Source organism: Chinchilla lanigera, unplaced genomic scaffold (genome assembly GCF_000276665.1).
Source record: "Chinchilla lanigera isolate Chin_1 unplaced genomic scaffold, ChiLan1.0 scaffold00011, whole genome shotgun sequence".
Taxonomy (NCBI): Eukaryota; Metazoa; Chordata; class Mammalia; order Rodentia; family Chinchillidae; genus Chinchilla; species Chinchilla lanigera.
The window spans coordinates 15,817,092-15,837,951 of record NW_004955412.1 but is presented as its reverse complement, the minus strand read 5'-3'; the positions used below and the strand labels follow the sequence as shown (position 1 = coordinate 15,837,951).

Here is a 20,860-nt window from a genome sequence, read left to right as displayed (position 1 = left end):
TCTGATTCGTCTTGTCACTGTAATTACAATTTCTCTGGGCTGCGTCTCCAACAACCACAGTTTATGGTAAAGAATGGCCCACTGTATTTCACTTGTCCCTCTGCAGATGTGCGGGGCTGCCAAGCGTGTAATGTCCTCTGCATTTCATACATTTTCCTCAGCTGCTGAAGGTTTAAGTCATCCACAATGACCTACGTTTTTTCATTATCCCCATGTCAAACTGCGCTCGTGCCTGGGCATAAATTGTCCTTCTCCTTATAGACTCGCATGCCTATGCCTTCACTTCCTCTTTAAAATGATATTTTATTCTCTCCTCCTTCCCTTCCGAGGGCCGCTAACCAAACCTCCCCCCTCCCCAGTGCAGGCCCCTGTCCCCATATAAATTCTCATCTCTTCTGATGGCTCTGAAGGGTTTTTAAGGCTCTGTGGGGAGTGGTTGCTGGGGTCTGTTCACGGGCTGACTCTCTCATGGGTGGAAGATTTGCAAGATGCACGGAGGCCACGGGGTGGGAGGCTGTTCCATCGGGAAGCTCTGAGAGCTGGGCCATCTCGGTCTAGTTCACACCGATCTGTGGGCACCGCCTGGCTCAGAAGCACGTCTGGCAGCAAAGTCCTCACACACAGATGTGGCGATGGACTGAGGCCTAGGGTCCTCCGATCAGAAAACCAGTACCCTTGTCTTCCTGCTGCCAGAGATACACAGACTGCCCATTCTCCAGCCCCCAGCCTCATTGAACCCAAGGGAAATGAAGGCTCCTGCAGAGTTGGCACTAATTGCTTGTGTGTCTAAGAGAGGGAGGGTGAGTCTGTGCGAGCGCCCCCCCACGTGCCACTCTCCCTCTGCGTCTGCACACGAGGTCCGTCTGACATCCCACTCCCCCTCCTTACCAAATCAGCAACGATTACGACTTTAATCAAAGATTCAGTATCCTCATTAAGATATAAATAAATAAATAAAGCAAGGGGCACATGAGACCGCAGCCAGAGCTGGTAATTAAAACGTACATCGGCAGCCACCCAGCCCAGGGCCAGGGGGGTGGGGGGACACGACACGGCTGCCTGTGTGTGCCTTTCACCTCCACAGGGGCGCCCTAAGAGTTTAAAAAAAACATCTGAGGGCTCTGTTTGATCAGATTTTTATGAATTTCATTATGAAGTGGATCACATGTTAAATGAGTTTAAACAGGAACTCTCTCGAGTCAGCCCAGGGAAAGGAATAAAAAGAATTCAGAAGAAAGGAAAGAAAGACAAGGCGCACACACACACACACACACACACACACACACACACACACACACCCAGATTTTGCAGCCTGACAAGCACCCAGCCCACAACCCTCACCCTACATGTTAATCATGTCAGTGTGGCTATAATGTACACAAAACTGGCAGCAAGACTCAAAATCCAATTTGTGGTATGTTGATTAACTCTGCAGACTTGTTAATGAGCTTGACATTAAGTACAGGACAAACGAGACTAATTAGAGCCCCTCTGGCCTGCCCAGTGCACCTGTGATCCCCCTTTCCCCAATTTATCATCACCTGGATTCCCTGGCTCTGACCAAGCCCAGCGTCCGTCTCCTCACCCCAGCCCCAGTCCCTCAGTTCCTCGGCCCCTCCCTCCCGGCCCCTCCCTTCAGCACAGCTGAGAGTTTATTATATGATGAGCTGTGTGAATCAGGGATCCATCAATGCCAAGAGCACGGCTGGACTAACCTACCAAACACAGCTGCTGATGCTCAACACCCAGCCCCAGCAGCAAATGGGCCAAGAACAACAGAATATTAATGAGGCATTGTGTAGGGGATGTGCAGGGCCTGTGTATGGCTGGTGTGAAAATGATGGGTGGGTGGGTGTGTGCACACGGGCTGCACACATGTTGTGTTATTCCTAGATGAAGCAAGGGCTTCTCCCAAACTCTGTCCCTGCCCATCAAACTGAACCATGATTGACAAAGGGCAAAACAAGACTGACATTTGGGTAGCTGAGCTCCCAGAAGGTGGCACAGGCGAAGCAGGGGCCTCCTGAGGGACTTAGTAGGCCTGCAATCTTTCATGTCACACGAAGCCAAGTGATATGACCCAATGGCATGCTCAGAAGTGGCTGAAGGGAGTTCCCCATCTCTCAGAAGGCTGGGCTCGGGGACTCGGGAGGAGGATGCCAGCAGGAAGGTGCATGTATGCAGGCACTATGGAGACCGTTCTTAGCCCCATCCCTTCCTCCTTGCTGGACTCTACCCTCTGCCCCCTCAGCAATCCTAAGTAATTCTAAGCAACTCTGGTGACCCAAGGCTTCTTGGAACAGAATGGCGTCCAGAAGCGAGGGCCCAGGTAGGCTCCTTGGCGAGGCCGCCACTGCTGGCAGGATGGTCTGTCGCAGCGGAGCCTTTCTTCGTATAGCAGAGCCTGTCACTGTGTAAAACCTCGTCTCACACTCAGTCCCTGAGCTGTGACAAGACTCTCAAGAATGAGGAAGAGAAGCAGGGTGTGGTGGCACACACGCTTGTAATCCCAGCACTTGGGAGGATGAGGCAGGAGAACTGCGCTGAGTTTGAGGCCAGCCTGGGCTACATGGTGAGTTCAAGGCCAATCTGAACTACATAGTGAGACTCTCTCAAACACAAGAATGAGAAAGAAAGGTGTGTGTGGTGGTGGGAAGGGTCTTGAGGAGATCAAGGGCTGCTCAAAAAAGCAAATGCCTCCTGACTCTCAGACACCAACTGTCCTCCTCTCAAGACCCAGGCGTTAGTGGCGGTGATATGCCAGCACTTGGACACTTGGGCCAGCCTCTCTGTCTCACTTCCTCTCTCTCAGCCCATCTTGTGGACTCGGCTCTGCAGGGATGTATCATGACTTGTTGTTTAAATATCCTCACTGTCTCCCGTTCATAATGCTGAGTCCAAAGAAGAGACCTTCTGCGGCTGTTATGGAGAAAGAAGGGTGACTTGCTCAATGTGCCCTTAAGAGCCAGAAGCTGCCTTCAGGAGTGTGTATGTGGACTCCAGGCAGCGGGAATCAGGGGCTGTGGCAGAAAGAGTTAGAGATCCAGAAAGTCATTTGTTCTCCAAACGCATTCTGGCTCTATCTACGTCAGAATCCCTTAGGAGTATTTATTAATAGTGCTGAGGTTTGGATCCCACCCTGGACCCAGTGAGTCAAAGTTCATAGAAAATAAACATCTTCCGTTCTGTGCTGAGCATGGAGAGATCAAGAACCAGCGGTCCACCATGCAGGACTGGAAGAAGAACTGTAAACATTTCTCTGTCATTACCAGAAATCCCACATGTCCACCCTGGAACAAAGGACTCGGACCGGCACCTCTGCTTTATGTTTCGGGAGGTAAAGCTAGACACGGGCTCCCAGAAACCCAGAGCCCTCGTCACCTGGACTGGCCTACCTGTGTGTGAGCGCAGGTGACGCTTGAGGGCGGTGTGGCTGGGGAAGGTGCGGTTGCACTCGCTGCAGATGTAGCTGCGCACGCCCGCGTGGACCTCCATGTGCTGCTGGAGCGCACTCTGTGCCTGGAAGCGCTTCCCGCACAGCAGACAGAAGACAGCCATGTCCGTGCCTGCGAGAGAACAGAGGGAGAGCTCAGGAGGAGGGGAGCCCAAGGAGATTCTCTGCCCATCCAGCCTAAGCCAGCAGCACAACAACTGCCCTCAACTCCAAGGGCAAATCAGAGGCAGCCCAGGCCATGCAGTGTTGGTTGTCTGTGGCTCCAAGGGACAAAATCAACAGGCATCCTTCCCTGGTGGGACCTAGGGACTAGTGGAGGAAAGACAGGCATTAATCACATACATGGCAACAGCAAGTGTAAACTTGTGAGTATGTCAGGTACGACGTAGAAGACAGAGTACTAAGGGCAGAATCAGAGGGACTTCTCAGAGTCTAGAGCAGCAGTGGAGAAGCAAAGTAGGCTCTGCAAGGACCAACAATAACGAAGATCATAATGTACTATTAATGAAATTAAAACCACAACTTCAAAAGGTTGTCTCTATCATCCTCACCCTTCAGATGAGGAAACCGTGGCACAAAAAGGTCTAGTAACTTGTCCAAAGCTCTAGAGAGTTCATAAGCAGCAGTCTCCCTGAGATTCATACCAGGTAGTCTGGGTGGGAATCATTTTCTAAAGGTAGTTTCATATCTTATTCTTTTAACCATTTCTCTGGTCATTAAAGTATGAATTTTTTTTTTTTTTTTTTTTTGAGACAGAGTCTCACAATGTAGTTCCAGGTTGGCCTTGAACTCTCAGTGATCCTCCTGTCTCAGCCTCCCAAGTGCTGGCACTACAGGCATATGTCACCCCCCTCAGCTAAAGCATGAATCTTGAGTCCATTCATTCAACAAATACTATTGTGACAGCTTCCGTCACTCAGACCCTCTTTGTAGCACTGGGGATTATAAAGAGAGAAGAACACAAAGTCCCTGCCCTAATCCCAGATGCCACACTAGGCCGATGGGGAAAGCACTCTTTGCTGATGGGATAAGATCTGTGACACTTAAGAGTTGAGAAGAAACTTGCTGGGTGAGAAGATGAGACAGAAGAACAGTGTGGCTGAAGGAAGCTAGAGAGAAGCAGGGGCTGGGGCTGGGTCATGTGAGGTCCTAAGCACCACGTTAAGATCTTTAGCTTCATCCTAAGGCCCAGGGACAGTTGTAAGCAGATTTTCAGCTAGTGAGTGGCATGACATTTCCATTTCGTTCTGTCACTCCCTGTGCTGCCCCAGTATCACAGCACCCCATAGAGACAGCCTGTGTTTCCTGCTTATTATCAACCCCTTCCTGATGTTGCTCTGGAGCTGTGGCCTTTCTGGCTAGGGGACCGTACGAGGCAGTGTCTAACTCCGCTTCTGTGTCGTAACGGTAGCCCACTGTTCACTAGTGTGAATCCCGGTTCCTAAAGTACATCAGCATCCCCGGTCGTCTTTGCTGGCATCTGGGGGGACAACACCTGTGCTCAGCCCCACAAGGCCACCCCAAGCGGGAAAGGAGGTGCCTGTCCACCCAGTCCAGGCCGGAGGGGGGACCCAAGCTTTGGCTGACAGAAGCCATGGACTGCTTGGTGAGGAGTCAAGGAGCTTCTCGTGGCAGGTGAGGGGGAGGAGCAGGGACAACATGAAGAATCGTGCTTCCTTCGTGCCCAGGAATGGAGACAGCAAATGAGAAATCTGGTTCTTGCCATCTTGCTCTATTCATGGCTGGGTTTGGAATGGACTAGTGGGAAGGCAGGAATGAACTCTCTCTCCTGCTTCACTCTCCTGCCTCTCACACTCACGCAGGGCCCCTCCTTGTGCAGACACTGGTGTCTAGCTACCGACAGCCAGCTCCATTCTGTAGCCCTGATCCATCAGGCCAGCAGCCAGGAAGGCAGAGCAGGGGTGTGGGGACACAGGAATACAAGCTAGGACTTGATTTTACTCCCAGTCTTCAAAGAGCAGAAGGGGAGAACTACAGGCATTGTGCTATGGGCTTTATGTTGTCATCATATTTAATATTTCCATCACAACACAGGCATTCTTATCCCACGTTCTACACATGGGAAAACACAGATTAAGTAACTAGCCTAAGGTCACAAGGTAAGAAAGGCAGCACTGGGATCTCTCTACCTACTCTGTTGATTTTAGAAACTGTGGCACAGGGCCCAACTTTACCTCTGGGCTGGTCACCTGTCTGTCTGGGCTTCTCCTGTAATAGATGTCTAATGACAGCAAGAAGCAAGCACCAATACACCCAGGGCTTTCCCCAGCAATGGCTAGAGAACCCAAGGCCACGAAGGGTAGATGGGAAGCTGGTCCCAAGCCACAGCTTTTGCAAGTCTTCCAACGCCAACCACAGGAGACCCAGCAAAGTCTCTGGGAGGTATCGATGAGGATGCTCAGCTCCGCTTGACGAAGATGACAATACGGAAGGAAGTAGTCTAGCAGGACAGAAGGAGACAGGGAGCCCCTGAGTCCAGTTCAGCCCAGTCACCATGCATAGGAGCAGTCTCTCTGCAGCATGTGCTGTGACATAGCAGCCCTGCTGCTTCAGCCTGAGAGCTCCCAGCACAGCATCCCCCTCCGCCCTTACTGTCCATCCCATAGAAACCCCCGATTAGGCCAGGTGTCCAAGCATCTGCCTTAGATCGGGCAGCAGGCTTCCTGGGCAAGCCATGCCCTCGGAGAGGCAATGCTCCCTCTAGGCCTCTTCCAAGAGCCCCCCACCAGCATGCAAGCCCAGGGAACATGGACAGCACCCCAGCAAGACACCCTGAGCCTCTGGACCTGGACCCAGAGGTGGTCTGGGGTTGGGCCCATCCAGCAATGCCAACTGAGGACTCTGTAATACTCTGCCCCCCCTTGTTCTTCTCAAGGCCCGTAATTAAGCTGTCCCTTGGTGCTGTCCCTTACACCCAGAACAGCCTGAAACCACATTTCTGCCCATCTAGCTGGCCTTGCCCATTATCAATTGTGAGCACCACACTAAGTGACCATGGAGCGGCTGAGATAGGCCAGGGAAACTGGGTCTCAGAAAAGACACTCACACGCGTGAGTGTCTCCACCCAGAAGACAGAAAATGTGATGAGGTAGGTTTCATAGAAGAATCTGAGTCAGCCCTTGAGAATGCAGAGTATCTGAGAAGCCAAGGGCTGGGTAGTGGAGTCCCAGGATCAGGTGAAGGAAAAACTACAAGCAAATTTCAGAGCAGATGGCATAGCAGACAGGCCCTGAGGATGGAGCAAAACTGGGGGTCAGAACACAGATGACTGCGTGTACCAGTGGTACTGTGTAGGTGTCATTCTAAAGGCAATGCGGGGCCACACAAGGACAAGGGCTGCCATGGTCTGAAGGTCTGTGCCCTCCTCAATGCACATGTTGAAATCCTGACTGTGGAGTGATGGGACCAGAAGGTGGGGCCCATAGGAGGTGTTGCATTATGAGAACAGAGTCCTCAAGAATGGGATTAGTGCTTTTATAGAAAGGACTCCAGAAAGCTTGCTAGTCCCTCTCACCCTATGAAGACACAGCAAGAAGTCATGAGACCACAAGCAGGAAGAAGGGCCTCTCCAGAACCTGGCCATGCTGGCTCCCTGATCTCAGACTGCCCAATCTCCAGGACCATGAGAAACAAATTCCTGGGGCTGGGGATTTAGCTCAGCGGCAAAAGCGCCTGCCTGGCAAGCGCAAGGTCGTGAGTTCGGTTCCTGGTACCGGAGAAAAACCAAAAAAAAAAAAAAAAAAAAAAACAAACAAATTCCTTTCTTTATAAATCTCCCAAGTCGACAGCAATGCATGACAGCAGCCCGAACAGACTAAGAGAAGAGGGCAAGCTTCTACAGCCCACAGCAAGGGCAATGCCTTGGCCCACAGCAAGGAACCAACAGCAGGTGCAGACAGTTGGAGGCGGGAAGCTGATGGTGCCTGGGCTACCACAGGAAGAGTGAGGGGACAAATGAAGGCATGGGGCCTTGAGGACAGGAGGGGTGTAAAAGTGAAATCCCAGGAAGGTGTCACAACAGGACTTGGGCCTGGGCTGCAGTAACAAAGAACAGTATCCACAACGCCCCAGATGGCCAGCTCTACACCTTGTCAATGGGCTTAAAGTTATATGATCACCAGTTGGAAAGGAAATGCCACACTGCCCCTCCGGTGGCCTTTCTCCCCTTCCTGGGACATCACACAAGGCACAGGAAGCTCTCTTTGGCTACTTAACTACCAACCAAGGGCTGGTGGGAAGAGGAGGAGGAGGTTCACAAGTCCTGTATCCACTTTCCTGTTCTCATGCTTGGAGACCAACAGTCTCGATAATGGAAAAACATTTGTTAAAAAAGAAAAACTGAAAAGGGTGGAGGGAGAAGCGGATGAGACAGAAGAAAAGCTATTGGTGCATGCAAGTTAAAAATCTAGAGACGCGATTTGAGTTATTAAACAATTTGCTATCGTTTCTGCCTAGCTGATTGTTCGCATGTATGATGAGTCAGGGCAGATTCTATTACACTGGGAGATTAAGCAAATAAATGCTAGCTTTTGGAAACACATTAAAATGTGGGAGTATGGAAATAAAATTATCTAGAAAATTGTATTAGCAATTCATTAGCTGCAGTAAGATGTGCAGCAGGGCGAGGGGGCCAGGCAGCGTTAGAGCTCTCTGCTCCCTTCAATGACTGAGCTCCATCCTCTGGCATGGAGACATGGCAGGACTGGTTCCACTGGGGTAGAGGTGGGTCCACTTGGATGGACATGGCCTTCAGCAGTCATACGGTAAGACATAGGAGGGAAAACATAGCACAAATCTGGCTCTATCACTTTATTTACCTTAGGACCCTGAGCGAGTCATTTGCCATATTGCTTATGGTTGGTAGGAACATCAAATGAAATACCCACATGAAAAGCTTTCTAACTATCAAGTGGTCAAAGAGACAATGCGAGCCCAAATGATGACTTTGTCTGAATTAGGAAATCGTATCTCTTCCTCTGAGTAGACACAGAACCTCATATTTGGCCAGTAAAGAGAATGATGATCTCTCCTTCCCCCTCAGTTGGGAACCCCTTGTGCAGTAAACAACCCAGGCCACAAATCACAGCAACCCTGCACAATATACAAGCCTCAGCTGTTTTACTGACTCTGGGTTGCTTCCTCTTCTAGGAAACGGACCCTAGCAAAGGTATCTTGCTTGTCTAAGTTATATCAGTTAGGACGGGGTCCAGAGACATCATCTTCCTCTAAGCTCTTACTGTTACAACACATAAAAGCCTTTTATTGCATTTATTTTTCTACAAGATTGTAAGCCTCCAAAGTAGGAACTATTCTAATCATCTTTATATCCCCAGCACACACAGCACAGGACGTGATGCAAAGCAGGCACTGAACAACAGTCTGCTGTGCTGATAGGTAAGTAAGGGCCACGGGACCATCACAAAGAATGAGGGACAGGTGTGAGAAGAGTCATGGTATAGACAGCCTGGGCTGGGGAAAGCTCAGGCTAACATCTGCAAATGAGATCACTACCAACAGCTTCCAACAGAGACTCTCCTTAGAAATTAGTAATGCCAAGTGGCATACAGGCAGCTCTCTGGTGGCCTGGATGGAACTCACACCACACCTGAACTCTGCCGTTCAGAAGCAAACATCCAGATCATCACATCATCACAACAGATCATCACAACCAGTTTCATCACATCATACAATGAAACTGTCTGAAGACTCCACTTCTGGCCCAGGCGTGCAGCTCTTCTTGGCATTGTGATCCTGACACAGGTAGCTATTAGCCTTGCTGTGGTGTGGATCTGGAATGTCTCCCAAAGGCCCATGTGTTAAAGGCTTGGTCTCCAGGATGCTACTATTGGGAGGTGGTGGTAACTTTAAGAGGCAGAGCCTATGGGGAGGTTTTTAGGTCATTGGGGATGTGCGCTTGAAGAGGATACTGGGACCCTAACTCCGCCTCTTCTTTTCTCTTTCATTTCCTAGCCATGAGATGAGCAGCTTTGTTCCTCCACAGGCTCCAGGTTGAATGAAAATGGGCTGGAAACTTTAAAGCTGTGGGTCAACATAAACACTTCCTTTTATAAGATGATTATTTTAGGTGTTTGTTACAGTAACGGAAAGTTGGCTAACCAGTCCTTGACCTCAGTTTCTTTACTGGGGGACAGAGAAAACTGCTGTTTCTGACACTAACTCTATAGTACTATGAGGCAAATGACAAGCATTTTTTAGTTCATAAATCTTTAGGATGCATGGAGATACAAACGCATTGCTCTCTTACCAGTCTGTAAATTTCAATGTGAATCAAACACAAAAATCCTGTTTTGTGACAGTTCATTCCTGTCCAAGGAATGAACTGATTGGTTCAAGGAGCCAGAACTTCCTCTCTCTTCTGGAGAATGAATGAGGTCAGTCTCATCCTGGACTCCCAGGATATCTGTCCAAAAGGAATGTGAAGTAGGAAGAGAGAATAGGTGTGGCAGGGATGAACTTGGGATGTGCTTCTAGGTGACGTGGACAGGATACATGCATACCGTGGGAATCTGCCCGTAACAATCCCACTGAGGGAGACTGTGATGTGACTGAACCCCCAGGACAGAACAGACCACTTGGGATGTATGCCACACACCACTCAGAAACTCCCTATTTAAAACAAGTTTAATTTTAGCAAAAGATGTGTCAAAGCCAGGCTAGGGTGGAACAGAAGGCAGGAGCAGTGACACAGATCTAGGGTATTCATTTTGCCCAGGTGATGACGGGGTCTGAAATTATGAGACACAAAACCCCTCATGTTTACACCTGTGCTGTTTCCATACCCATTAGCTCTTTAATAGAAAGGAAGGAGCAGGATCAGAGGGGCACACAGCTGGAGAAGATGCTCAGGTGCTACACCTTCTTGGAGCAAGGCTCTTATTATCTCCCGCTATAAGCAGTTTTTTAATCAAAGGAGCAGAGGGATCTAAATATACCCTAGCTTTTTTTGGTAAGAGGACTGGGATTGCTATGTGTGCATGTGCTGGGCTGTATGGAGGCCTGTGTGTATGTGTGTGTGTGTGTGCGTGTGTGTGTACCACAGATGGCCTTCTGGTGTCCAACCCCACCCAACAAGGAAAAGCTGCCTCCCCTGCCACCCTAAGCAGCTGCTTCTCCCCACAGGAAGAAAATGTCAAACTCGGGGGATGTTAAAATCTTTACTTAAACTGGAAATATCTCCTACCCTTCGCTACCTCCTGCACCCCAATCCTTCAGACATGTCTTTCTGCTTCTCTGACCTGCAGGATTACTCTCTCCTAAAACGCCATCTCCAGCCCTGGGCAGCTCTTGGGATCACATGACCAGAACCATGACTTAAGCTGCTGCCTTTCCCTTCCTCCCCCATCTTTCTCTTCCCTTTGCCCCACGATGTTGTTGAAAAAGGTGGCAAAGCTTCATCATCCCCTATGCAACAGAGTCAGAGAAAGCAGCGCAGGCCGACTCACACCAAGCCAGGAAGGCTGTCTGCATCTCAAGAGGGTGGAGAAGGCTGGTGCAGGGTGGGGGTGGGGTGCAAGGAGCAGACAGGAAACAAAAGCCCAGTCCCTGACCTCCGCAGTGCTTCCTCTCTTTGACTTGCTCTGTGCCATCCTTTAGGGATTGGCTTCTTCTCAAGCATCTATTGCTTGAGCCCAGGACCCTCTTTCATTCTCCCGTGGTTTTCCTCTTGGGCCAGACTGGCTGGATCGTTTGGAATGGGCTTCTGAGCGCCTCACCTTCCTCAGCAGAGTCTTGAGGGTCCAGCCTGCCCAGCTGAAGGCTGTGTCAGCCCTCTGTCCCTTGGGAATATCAGTGACAGTTGCCACTATTCCCCTACTGTCTGTGATCACCCTCCCAATATGGGTGGGATGGCTGAGAAAACATGTTGAAGGCTCGCCTCGAACCAAATAAGCTTTCTGCACAGAGAATCGTCTATTGCTGGGGCACTCAGTCACATCTTCCCAAACCAAGCAAGGAGCCAAAAACCTCAGCACCTAGCCCTCTTGTCACCTTTAGCCTTGTCAATTTGCAGTCCCCTTATCCAGCCCTCCCTTCCCTTTTCCTTTTTTCTCTATCTGCTTAGAACCTCGGAAGGCATCTTACAAAGCTCTATAAACCTGCCATTTCCACAGGGGCCAGGGGGAATGTTAGAGATTCATATCATAGTTCCAAGGAACAGAAGGGTCCTCAATGAATAACAAAAAGGGGAGGAGCCTGTGGAGCCGATTCAAATTTGTTTTGAAACTAAGCAGTACATGGGTACAGTGACTGCATTTTCCAACACACACACACACACACACACACACACACACACACACACACCCCACACTTCCAGTCTCTTGGGGAATGTGGCTGCCTCCTCAGGCAGCGGCAGCCAGCAGAGCCAGCTCCCGGAAACCGTGTATTTGTTTAGCAGTGAGCCCAGACACAAGCGCATTTCATTACTCGGCACCTCCAGCTACAGTAAACAAATTTGTCAGCTCACTAGCTCATTAAGGTGCGCCCCGGACACGCAGGATTTATTGAGACTGCACAATAAAAGTAACACAAATGGATTTACTAATTTTGTCAATCAGTCCAACAGATGAGCCGAAGAAGGGGAGAATTGGGGCAGGGAGTGAGAAAAGGAATGGGAAAGACGGGAGGTAAAGGAAACAAAGAGGGAAGTTTGGTTTGCAAGAAAGAGAAAGTAACACGGTTCCAAGGGGACGATCAATGCTCTGGTGTCAATAGGTGGCCACCTCTACCCCTGGCTATGGCACAGCAGGCTCGGCCTCTGTGTAGGGACCCCGCGCAGAGAAGGCACCAAGGGAAAACAAAAGCAAACCCCACTACCCTGACCACGCAGAACAGGAGTAGGGTCCTCCATTCCGTTCAACTTTGCAATGGTTACTGAACCAATGACCACTAGGGTTAAAATCCATATGCAGGGGAGCAGAGGCCTCCAGAACATCAGTGGAGACTGGCTGCCTCTTCTGGTACGACTTACTTACTCACTCCAGACACCCTGTCCTCTTCCCAGTGGACCCAGGGGTCCCACTCGCTGGACCCTTTCAGATATTCCAGAATGAAGTGAAACGTCTCCCACAAGACCATGAGGAACAGTGCGTGTGTGTGCGAATGTGCACGGGGTGGGGTTAGGGTGGAAAGTAAATCCCGAGAAATATGCAGCCCTCTGGTCTGTAACTTTCAAATGACAGCAGGACTAGGGCAAAGGTCAGGGGGTCCACGGCCTTAAGCACCTCGGCCAGCTGTGGTAGCGTAGCCTGGAGCCCGCAGGATGCCTACCCGTATAAATCAGTGGTGAGTAGCACCCGCTGGGGGCGAGGACAATGGGCCCACACTGGGGTGGGAGGCAGGACAATGGAGCCCGGCCAGTGCGCAGGCCCGGAACAAATGTGCTCTGGCACCACGGGGGCCCCCATTTGTGAAACTAATTGGTCCACGATTGAAAAATTGGACCAACTTGAACAGCTCTGGGAGGAGAAGGGCAGCCTGCAGAGGCCTGACCCAGCCTAACTCTGCAGAGCCGCTGGCCAGGCTCAGCCCTGGAGCACTTGGTATGAAGTTTATTGGGAACTGCCCATCCTGGGGCAGAGGTGCCTTGGAGATAGAACTAGTCTGAGAGAAGGATAGATTGGGGCTGGAAAGAGTGGGTGGTGTTTTGTTGACTTCCTTCCCTAAGACTCAGAGAACAACCATCTTCCTCAGTTCCTCTGTACTGCTTGCACTGTACTTCATTCAAAGGAGAAAGGCAGGCAACTGTCTACACTCTGGATTTCCAAAACCAAAGGACTCCTAATGCCCTCATGTAGGGCGGGGATATCTTAGTTACTTTCTTATTGCTAGGACAAACTGACACCCACAAGCTAAAGAAGAGGTTTATTTTGGCTCACAGTCTGTAGAAGTTTCAGCCCATAGTTGGTTGGCTCCAAGGCAGAGCAGCATGGCAGAGGAGAAATAGCTCAAGGCATGGCAAGCAGGAAGCAGAAAGGGATCAAGGGAGGAGGAGGGATATATATATGTATGTATATACCCTTCCAGACCATGCCCACAATGACCTACCTCTTCCCACCAGACTTCACCTCCCAACTTCACAGCCAGCTATAAACCCATCAGTGGACTGACTAATCCAGTAATGTTATCATATACCCATAGTTCAGTCACCTCCCAAAAGCCAAGCCGCACCCCCAGCACATGAGGTGGGATGTCTAGATATTAACCATAAGGAAGAGATGGTCACAACTAAACATGAGCTACAATCAGCTCTTCTCTGAGTCCTTCCTGCCTGGCTGCCTGGCTGCCCTCTGCCTGTGGCTGCTGGGGACAGTGGGAGGCCTGTTACTCTCAGCAAGGCTGCTGAGGACTGTAAGAAACTAGGGCCCCTCAGAATCTAGCTCTTCTAGTCTCAGGGGATTTCAGGAGAGTAAGTGCGAAAGTATGCAGTGGGAAGTCAGGATGGCAGCCTTCGCCCTACTGCCCATCCCCTCAGACTTCCACGAAGGCTCCCAGTGGCACAGGAGAAAGAGTGGAAGCACTAGAGTATTTAGCACTAGAGTATTGGGCCTGTCCTTAAGCCCGGCTCAGGAAGTCACTCACTGTGCACCCTTGCATAAGATACTAGACCTCTCTGGGCCTCGGTTTCTTCATCAGGAAAATAAAGAGAGGAGTGATACAGCCCTGCTGAGTGCCCCAACATGCACACAATAGTCTAGTTTGTGCCTTTTACAGAGAAAGTTGGCATTCTGAACGGTCCTTTCTCCTACCGAGATGCATTTTATCATTTTCTCCTCAAAGTTTTCTTTTAGTTCAAGAGAATTTGTAGCTTCTGTGGGAACCACTGTCTCAAGCTAGCAGAGGGACATTATGGGAAAGACAGATGAAGGATCTGAGGTTGAACACCTGCTAGGTGCCGATCCAGGTCAAACTTTTCCCAAGCCATACTGTGAGGTCAGAGTTCCTAGGAAGATAAGGAAGCAAGACCTGAGAGAACTACCAGGTTTTTTCTCTACGAGCCACCATTTAGGTGCGGCAGACTACTCCGGGCTGACCATCCAGGTGGTGGGCAGCTCTGGAGTAGCTGAGCCTGAGAATACCTGAGGCCATCTGGGCTGAGATGACAGAGAAGAACTGGGGCACCAAAAGCAAGGTCTTCTGAGGGGGAAAACACTTCAATTGGTTCTCATATAACATTCCCCGGAAATTCCCATGTATTCTAGAGAGGGTAAGGTGGAGGCAGGAGGGGGCCCAGGTAGGAGAGAAGACGCTGAGGATGAGAGAGATGAGGCAAGACAAAGACCCAGAGAAACAGGATGGAGCGGGGATGGTAGCATAGGCTGGAGAGACAGAAATTCACAATAAATGAAATACTGATTTTTTTCAGAGCCACTTAAACACTGAGCAATGAACAGAAAAACCATGTAAATAAACAAAACAACCCCCCCAAAGAGAAGATGTATTCATTTTGCTGACATTTTAATGGTTCCTCTCCTTCCCTCCCAGAAGATGATTACAAATTAAGCAGCATTTAAATGCTTTTTACTGTCAACAATTAAAAGGAGGACTGTAGGCCTGAGAGTAGAGGCCATTCATTCCCACGGTAACTGGGCTCCCAGAGACGGGGTGAGGCCTTCTTATACTGTACCGTACACAATGGCCAAAAAGAGAAAAGTGTACACTGTTAATTTTGCAAGACATTCAAAAGCAAATTAAAGTTAAAAAGCTCTGGGCACAAAGATAGATATGGAGAGTGACAGCAGGCCGGGTCAAGCTCATGGAGTTAAATTCTCAGTGCATCAGAATCAAAGCAGAAGCTGATCATAACCTCATTCAGGGTGTCTTGCATTGGTTTTCCTGGTGTGTGTGTGTGTGTGTGTGTGTGTGTGTGTGTGTGTGTACAGGAAAAGCCCGAAGCAGACACTGCTGTGCTTTCCTGAAGACAGAGGAAGGACCAATTAAAGCGAGTTTGAGAGTTCAACACTCAGCTGGACCCAGACAGGTGACCGGAAAATACCTACCAGTTGCCTGACCTGGGCTTCAACCAGGAAGACCAAAGCACATCCTCCTAGTACCTGTACCATAGAGCTGTCTCCGGTGGACCACACTAGATGATACTAATTTCACTTACCTTGGAGCAAAGGAATGTCATTCCAGGGTAAACCAGAAGAATACATTTATTTTTTCAGGAATTTACTTTCTCTTTTTGATGTTCCAATTATGGTTACCAACGCATGCCTAAGTCCTACCTGGGCCAGCTCCATCCCACCAATATCTAGTCTTTCAGTAAATTTTTTGTTGGTTTTGAGACAGAGTCTTGCTATGTAGCCCCAGCTGGCCTCAAACTCATGGTGATCCTCCTGCCTCAGCCTCCCGAATGCTGGGATTACAGACGGGTGCTACCATGCCCGGCTGAATCTTTCTGAAAAGCTAAACTGTAGTCCACACTGCACCCCTGTAAACTCTACTGTTAGAATTCTCTGCTGGCTAACTCAACATGGTTTCTACGAATCCATACCATCCCAAGTATCTTTTAAAACAATGGAAGGGTGAAAACTGAACCCGTGTAATGGTAAAGAAAGAAAAGGGGTAAAGAGGAAAGGGGGCAAGGAGTGAGGGGCGTATGGCCTTCAGTTCCTAGCTCCCTTCCTAGCTCTTCAGAGAAAAAGAAAAGGAAGGAGTGGGCTCCTGGGTGGGGTGGGGGGACAAGAGGCTGCATCTAGAGGTAGCCAGGTTCGTTTCTGTGCTGTGAAGTTTAATATGCAGGAGGGACGACCGAGAAATAAAAGAGACACGTCCCCTTTAAAAGGAAATATAATTTACAGTGTGCAGCCAGGCGGCCCATAGTTTCAATCTCGTTTACTATAGAGAAAACTCTGCTAGCTGTTCTCTATCCCACAAATCCGATTTAATCAGACAAGCCAGCCAGCGTGGCTTGGAGTAAAAATGGATAATTAGTAAACAGAGAGCTACTCCAGTGCTTCATTGGCATTCGAGTTGGGCTACTGTGTCGCATTTAAAATGCAGTCTGATGAAGTTTACAAAATCAAACCATTTGTTACTCCTATTGAAGAGGCTTCAGGCCACTTGCAATTAAATTGGAATTAGTGCTCAGAATGAGACACAGCAAATTCATACTAAAAAGGGATCTGACTTTGAGACATTTGACTTCACTTCAACAGTTTTCTGTGCAAGTGTGCATGTGGGTGTTACTGAGAGACGCCTCCCTCACCCTGACTCCAACAGGCTCCCCAGCAGTGCCCCCCACAACTTGCTACTCCGGGGGCTGGCGGCAAGGGGTGAGGACTGCTGCCACTGGGGCACCCGGCCCCACATTTACACCAGGAAGATACTGTACTGGGGAAAACCTGTCCACAAAGGACCATATGGCTCCCTTCTGCACGGAGTCTTTGGACAAGGGGGTGGGAGGGGGCGGGGAAGCTGCCAGAAGGCACGCTTCTAGAGGGCAGTGGCCCCGCCCCCTCAGACAGCAGGCTGGCGGGCGGCTGGGGAGAACCGGGCACCGCTTCCTGTCGGCTGGGCTCCTGTGATGTCCCACACAGGCAGGGTTTCACTCTCCAGGTCCTACTCATCAGCTTCTCCCACCCTGTGCATTGTCCCCCAAGGCGGACAAGGTAGGCAAACTCTTGCCTCGGCAAGGCGTCTCAGTCAGGAACCCACCCAGGAAAGCCCCACGCTGTCCCGGAATGGAACTCAAGACGTTAGTGACCTCGGAGAAGGGAAGACACGATATCTTGATTTTCACCAGCTTCCAACTAAAACTTAACAGTTCCTTCAACTGGGACTGTAACAAGAAACAGTCATATCAGCACTACCTGTAACATCTAGCTACCAATAGATATCGCAGACATTTCATCCCACACTGGAAATGTTGCAGTTAGCTTCACACATCATTTATGCAAACCACTCCGGCAAAAATATGGTGGCTCAACCACAGCCTGATCTCGCTAGTTTAAGGGATAACAAAGAATCACGAATGTTACTGTATTACAAATGGCTTTCTAAAGAATGTTTTAATGTCTGTATTTCAAGTCTTCTGATGCTGTATGTTTACTTTAGGCATGTGTAGACACTAGTCTGAGAGGGTTCAAAGGCCTCTGGACATTATACAAGGAAGTCAAGTGTCCCCTTCTAGGAGCTGGAGGAAGAGATGTGGTCAGAGCACAGTGTGTACAGAGATTTAGTTTCACAAGTTGAGTAGTGTTCTCGAGATAGATGGTGGTGACAGCTGCACAAGTGAATGCGTTTAATGCTACTAAACCATACACGTAAATACAGTTCATTCCTCCCAAGCTTTTCGTCTGCCACGAAGAACAGGAGTGGTGCTCGGCCTCCCAGGGAGAGGGAGGAATTGCATGGGGGTCCCTGGAAAGCCCACTGTGGGAGGTCTAGGCTCCCTTCTCTGCTCCAATACCAACGAGACTTACAGGTCCTTCAAGTTCCAGGTTTCCTGTCTCCCTCTCCCTCTTAGAATCAATGCTACTTGGGAGCAGGGTCCTAAATATTTAATGGATGGACAGAAAGATGAGCAGATGGATGGAGGACTGAACAAGGACTTTTTTTTTTTTTTTTTAAATCTCTGGGCTCCCATTCACCTATGAAATAGAGGCCAGGCTTTGATCCTTTCAAACTTCTTCAGCCTTCAAAGCGCCATGTGCCTCACCTTCTCCCCTATCTGCTGCCCTTGCCTCCCCTGGCACGCGGAACCCTAGGAAGCAGACAAGACGGCAGGTGAGCACACAGGCGGGGGATGGGCCGCGGAGGGGCATTCTGACATGGAATATGGGGGAGACAGACCATTGATGCCTCCAAGGTGCTAGGACTTCCTCTGGTTACTGCATGTGTATTGCAACTGCTGCTGTCCTTGGAGGAGTCCAGAGGCTCACCAGGCCTCCTGCCTGCCACACTGAGAGGGGAGGGAGCGGGAGAGACAACCGCCAATATTTAGGCCTGAGCAACAGACAAGTAAGGCAAGGAAGCCGCAGAAGCCTGAGGAGGGGCTTTGATGTGGTATCCACAGGCATGCAATGGTATGCAAAGCCTGGAAGGAGGACACGGCCCATTTTGTTTTTCAGGAATCAGACTGTCCAGAAAAATAACAAATGAGACCACACTGTCCACCAGCCTCCCATTACCCTCCAACCTGCCCTCCTTTCTAGTAGACTACCTTCCTGATTCACCAAGTCTGTTGCAGGGGAGAGATACAGAGCCCCTGGGAAGGTCCTGCCTGAGCCCCAAGGCCCTGTTAGGTGGTGTGTGGGCTCCTCGGATAATTGCCAGGCACTGTGTTGCTCCCCTCTGCATGCCCTTGTGTATAAACGTCCATACCAGGACATTCCACAGCAATGTAGGTCTGGGGAGAACCCAGTCTCAGACTCTGACACCAAGAAGGAAACACAAAGTTAAATGTCCCTTAGTGCTCTGAGCTCTTTCCTCTGGTGTGGGTTTTACTTCCTGGGTCCCTCCTCTTTCAGCTCCTCCTCCGGAGGTTCTGGGCTGCTCCCTGGAATGTGAGGTGGGCCCCGCCGCAGACACTAAACCTGACTCTCTTGCCAACAGCCAAGCTGTTTCTCAGCCCAGTCACCAGAGAAGACACCTTTGTTCCAGTCATCTGCCACCAGCACTGCCTGATTGCTGAATCCTTCCGTTCTTCCTTTCCTCCTTCTGGTAATCTTGATTTTTCTCTCTGCACTTCCATCTCCCCAGGGAGATAGTGCCGTAATTACTTTTAGTACTACTCTCTCATATACTCCCTCTTGTGAGTTCTAATCCTGTGCAGGCATCAAACACAGGCTACAATGCTAAGAAAATACTTCCTGTCCCCAAGAAGCTTACAGTCTGTGAGATACACAGCAAGGAGCCTGGGCTTTACACCCAGACCCAGCCTGGTTCAAATCCTAGCTCTGGCTCTGGGGGGCTGGGGATTTAGCTCAGCGGCACAGCGCCTGCCTGGCAAGCGTGATGTCGTGAGTTCCATTCCTGGTACTGGAAAAACAAACAAACAAACGAACAAAAAATCCTAGCTGTGCCATTTACTTACTGATAGGTTCTTGCCCAGGTATGAATTCCTCAATTATTATGGTGGTGGTGGTCTAACATGGCTGACGCCCAAAACAACAGCTTATCTTTCCAATAACCACCTTACCCCTTTCTCCTCCCCTCAGCCTGCAGTACAACTTCCTCTTGCCTTTCTGCATGCACAAACCCCCAATCGGCTCCTGACACGTCACTAGCCCGCCTCTTAAGCTCCTCCCCTAGCCAGAGTCTTTGTAAACCCCCCAGCTCCCTTGTTTAGCCCCAGAGGAGTCCGGTATCGCACGCTGCCCCTCTCCTCTCCATGTCTGGAGTAAAGGCCTTCTTTCTTCTCTGTTTGGTTCTTTTCTGTGCCGGAAACCTAACACTAGCTACATAATCACATGCCAACTACCCAGTATCTCTGCGTTTTGATTTCCTCAGCAGTATTAGTTATTGCGCCCACCTTGCGAGGTTGCTGGGAGGGTTAGAGACACTAGATAAAAAGTGTCTATCATAATGAGATATAGGGGAGCGTTGAGCAATGGTAGTTGTTTAGACAGCAGGTCCTGTAGGCAGGATAAGAGGGATCAGGAACATATATGTTAATCAATGAACTGTGATGTTCTACTTAAGTCCTGCTATGTTTTGAATTTGTTCCCCAAAGTTCAGGTGTTGGAAATTTAACCCCTACAGTGCCAGTGCCCAGAGGTGGAGCCTAACGGGAGAGATCTGGTCATTGGAGCCACGTCCTCGTGCATGGACTAGTACTTCTAGCATGGCAATGGGTCCCTTTTAAGGGATGAGTTTGGGCTCCACTTGCTCTTTCTTGTGCTCTCTTGTGAGCACCTTCTGGTCTCTTTCACCCCTTGCCTTCTGCCAGAGGACGACACAGCAAGAAGGTTCTTGCCAGATGCTAGCACTTTGAGCTGGGCCTTCTCAGCCTTCAACACTGTGAGGAGATAAATTTCTGTCTTTACCAATCACTCAGTCTCAGGTAGCCGATTACAGCAGCACAAAGTGGACTAAGTCAGAACCCACGAATGTCCTCAGGCTACCCCAGGAGGAGCCTCACAGGCGCTGCTCCTCTAATGTGCAGTTCAAACCTCCTTCCACCCTGCAATCCTCCCATCCAGTTCCTCCCACAACAGTGCTTTGGCCTCCATACATCTCCCCAGCATGCCCCACCTTTCCTTATGTCCATCTTGGCCAGTGCAAGCCTCAAGGCCCATGGTCCAGCCACGCTGTGGCTCCTGGTGAGTTCCTGAACTGCCTAGGCCACCATGCTCGCCCTGCAAACTTAATCCTCCATCCCTGTCACCGTTCCCTCCTCCACTCCTGCAGCTGCCTCTACTTCCC

At 49.9% G+C, this 20,860-nt stretch overlaps 1 protein-coding gene across 4 annotated transcripts in view; it reads right to left on the bottom strand.

Moving 5' to 3' along the window:
* Zbtb16 (zinc finger and BTB domain containing 16) overlaps positions 1-20,860 on the bottom strand; it is a 177,053-nt gene that overhangs the window by 7,433 nt on the left and 148,760 nt on the right. For all 4 annotated transcript variants that reach the window (XM_005378153.2, XM_005378155.2, XM_005378154.2 and 1 more), the window contains exon 5: positions 3,396-3,566. In XM_005378153.2, coding sequence (XP_005378210.1) covers positions 3,396-3,566 — 171 coding nt within the window. The remainder of the gene's footprint in view (positions 1-3,395; positions 3,567-20,860) is intronic.